The following is a 3,634-nucleotide window of genomic DNA, read 5'->3' as shown; positions in this document are numbered from 1 at the left end:
CCACGCTACTCAATAAAGAGAGCCGTTAGTGCAACAACACAACTACTCCTGTAAAATATTAAGGCATCAAGAGAAAAATTTTGTGGAACGAGGCACAAGCAAATTAAGCACTCTTTTAAGAAGATACGTCCTCGTTTGCACCGATCGAGTTGTGTAATGTTAACGGTCTTCCGGGAAGCTTTGCTGCCGCCAGAACTTTTCGAATGAACTAATAAACCGCCCGTAGGCTCTAAATATTAAAATATATGTATTGAAGCTCAAAAAGTATGGACCGAAATGCATTTTTGGAAATGATTGAAGGGTTAGAATTGAATTAATTGTAACTTGCCAGCATTCATGTCCATGAATGATTAATTCCAACGGACCAATTGGCCACACTCCAAAGATCAATGAAATGGTAATAAAAGTAATCAAATGATATTTTATTAAATCACAAAATATCTTCCAGCATGCCCATACCACCACGTGGAAACTTTGATAAGGAGTTTCAAGTACAAATACTAATACAAACACAAGAGGGAGGGGGCTACACCAAAAGTCCTCCGTACCGAAATTCAGGTGTCCTCGTCTACCAAGTGATTTTCGGTTGCATAATCGAAATTTCAAAACACGATCTTGTGGTCGAAAATCACTTGAAATATAGGTATACCCAAATTTTGGTACAGAGAATCTTGAGTCAGGGGGCTAAGGCCGGCCGATCTACCTGTGCCTTTCATCATGGATCTCTTCAAGCACCACTACAAGAGCAACTATGAACGCATAGTCCACGTTCAGATACACAGTCACTGCAAACTTATCTCTTCCAATAATGTTCTTCTTATGCATCTGCATTAAGCAAAACCCATCAAGAAAAATCCCTATCAGACATATATATATGGATACTGAATGATTCAATACTTACAAATTAAACATATATCCTAGGTTTTACGTCGAAAATCTCTATTATAGTTCGCGAAGTGGCAAACCAAATCAAATCAGAGAGGTTAAAAATTAAACCAAAAAAAATTGACAATTTGTGAACTCAAACCGGGCTTTATTTAGCTGGGTTTTATCTGATTAATTACCTGAGCAATGATGGTTAAAGTATTTCCGAGATATATGGTGCATGATCGGTCGCCCCAGCTGCCTTTAATCTTGAAATCACACACATCTTCATTTGTGTTTCCTGCCAAGAACACATCTAACTGTGTCTTGAATTGGATCAAAGAAGACTTCTTAACACTGAAGAGCAGATCTTTTTCATCTGTGGTATCTCCCCTGAACACTTGCCACCTCTTATGTGCAGTCAATATCTGAAAATTTCCATTTCGATCAGCACTAATCAATTAATCAATCAATTGGGTCAAACCCATTTGAAAAATAATCAATCACAACGACCTTCTAAGTGGAAGACCTTAATTAAGAGCCATTTGGGTAATGAGGAAGGGTGGGAAAAAAAAAAAAGATGAAAAAAAGAGAGAAAATCTTTGGTTTTCTATTTTGTTTATTAGTAAATCTCATAACTTTGGCGAGATTTGGTGAGAAACGATTGTCCTTTTTTCCCCTCTTCGTTTGATACCATCCTAAGGGCCCGTAGAAAGGGCTCATGGCCTCTTCCAATTTCAAGGGCAATCAAAAACTATAATTTTCATTTTGCAAATCCCTGACCATGTCCAGGGCGGCTCTAGAAATTCAGTTCAATAGTGACAAAATTGTAAATAAAATTTGACAATGCAAAACTCTATCTTAAATAAAGTTTTTATTTGATTAAAAAAATTTGAGCCGATTTATCTTTTGTTGCCATACGGTAATATCTTGGGCAAAGTCCACTTTTACCTCCTGTGGTTATCACCATATAAGAATACCCCCCTCATGGTTTAAAACTAAGCACATAGCCTACCTATGGTTTTGAAAATGTGCGGATAGACTCCATGCCGTCATGTTTTTCATCCATATTAACGGAGGTGTATCTCATACGCCTCTAGAATGTAATCTGAGTCATTCATAATGTATTAAATAAAAAATAGAGTATCTCTTTACAAAAATCATCTCGATCAGGCATCAATAACCCAGTGATCTAATTTTTAGTAAATTCAAAACTGAAATTTTAATTTCATAACAAAACCGATTCGACTATGAGTTTTTCATTTTTTTGATTGACTTGAATTTTGGCATAGATGTAGTACTCGTCAAAATTTACAATATCAACGGTTTGTATTCAATTTTTGGTATAGGGGATGGTGTGGTTATATTTAAAAAAGAAGAAGAATCAAGAGACATGACGAGGGTATATCGGTCTTTTAATGTTGTGTCCATTAATATGGATGAAAAATATGACCGCAGGGGGTCTATCCGCACATTTTCAAAACCACAGGTAGGTTATGTGCTCAGTTTTGAACCATGAGGAGGGTATCCGCACATGACGATAACCACAGGGGGTGAAAGTGGACTTTGCCCTAATATCTAAGTACGGATGTTCTTTCTTGTTTGATATAATGGGATGCTTTTGTTTATTGAAATAATATCTATTTACTCACAAATTTAAATAGATTTTCACTTATATTGATCCAGTGCAAACAATAACAAAAAGAAACCGAATTATATTGAAAACATTACAAAAATTTAGTGCAATTTTTGAACCCAAGCTAGCAAGAGATTCACTTGAACCCTCTGATCAATTACTAGTAAAAAGCTGCCCATGACCTTGTCACTCTTGGAGTCTTATGATTTATGTATTCTCAGAAAATTTTCCTTTTCCTTGCGAAGTGAGAAAACGTCGCTACTGACACAAACATCCAGACACTCATCCAAAACAAATATGCCGAGACATTAAATGCACATGAAATTCACACACATCAAAACGGCAGTCATGACCACATCCTTGTCCCAATTTGCGTCCGAACATCGGTGTGGGAAGAATTTTTGAAAAACAAAATGGGTCAAAAGAATCCACCTTATGTTGGAGAGTGAGCATGGGGTTTCCGGCGGCGTCGAGCAAGATGTGACGACCGTGGAGGGTGAAGAACCTGCCTTTGATCCTGAACATGACATTGCCGTTGACATCGGTGGCGGTGAAGTCGCCCTTGGTTATGGTGAGGAGTTTGCTGGCGATTGTTAGGTCTACTGGGTAAGGAGCACAGAACTGTGGGCTGATGATTGCCACTGGGTGAACTGAAGGCAGGTAGCTTGATTGTGCCATTGATTTCAGATACTCAGGATTTTTGCTGGAATGGTCACAGCACAGGGTCTTTGTTCCATTGAGCCCCGTGTCTCTCTCTCTCTCTCTATATATATATACACACACGTTGATATTGTCATGATCATTACCGAAGACAGAGTCATAGTCAAATAATGTCCTCTCTTTTTTTTTTCCTGATAAATCAGGTGTCTTGCCTGGCATATTCGTCTATTGACTAATCTTGCTTGCTTGGACGGCTCAATTTTATCGTCCGCTTGCGGGGAGCTAGTTAAAGCCGAAGCAGAGCTTTGTACGGACTGGCCTGATGGAGTTGATAGCACCTAGGAAGTTTCGAACTTGAGATCTTAAAAGGGAGCAAATTCCTAAATTTCAAAACTTAGACAACTTGGCCAATCACTTTGGGGTTCATTGTCATTCATCACGGAAAAATTTTCAATACCGGGTGGGTATCATGTG

General features: G+C 38.2%; 1 protein-coding gene across 1 annotated transcript; it reads right to left on the bottom strand.

Annotated features, from left to right (window-relative positions):
* Window positions 1-407: 407 nt before the first annotated feature.
* Window positions 408-3,259, bottom strand: LOC131326125 (protein LURP-one-related 15-like). Its single transcript, XM_058358732.1, has 3 exons — window positions 2,933-3,259; window positions 1,065-1,292; window positions 408-825 (listed from the first exon to the last, which is right to left on the bottom strand). The coding sequence occupies exons 1-3, from the start codon at window positions 3,176-3,178 to the stop codon at window positions 700-702; spliced, it is 600 nt and encodes a 199-aa protein (XP_058214715.1). The 5' UTR covers window positions 3,179-3,259; the 3' UTR covers window positions 408-699.
* Window positions 3,260-3,634: the final 375 nt, after the last annotated feature.

Source organism: Rhododendron vialii, chromosome 5a (genome assembly GCF_030253575.1).
Source record: "Rhododendron vialii isolate Sample 1 chromosome 5a, ASM3025357v1".
Taxonomy (NCBI): Eukaryota; Viridiplantae; Streptophyta; class Magnoliopsida; order Ericales; family Ericaceae; genus Rhododendron; species Rhododendron vialii.
This window is presented reverse-complemented; position numbering and strand designations above follow the sequence as displayed.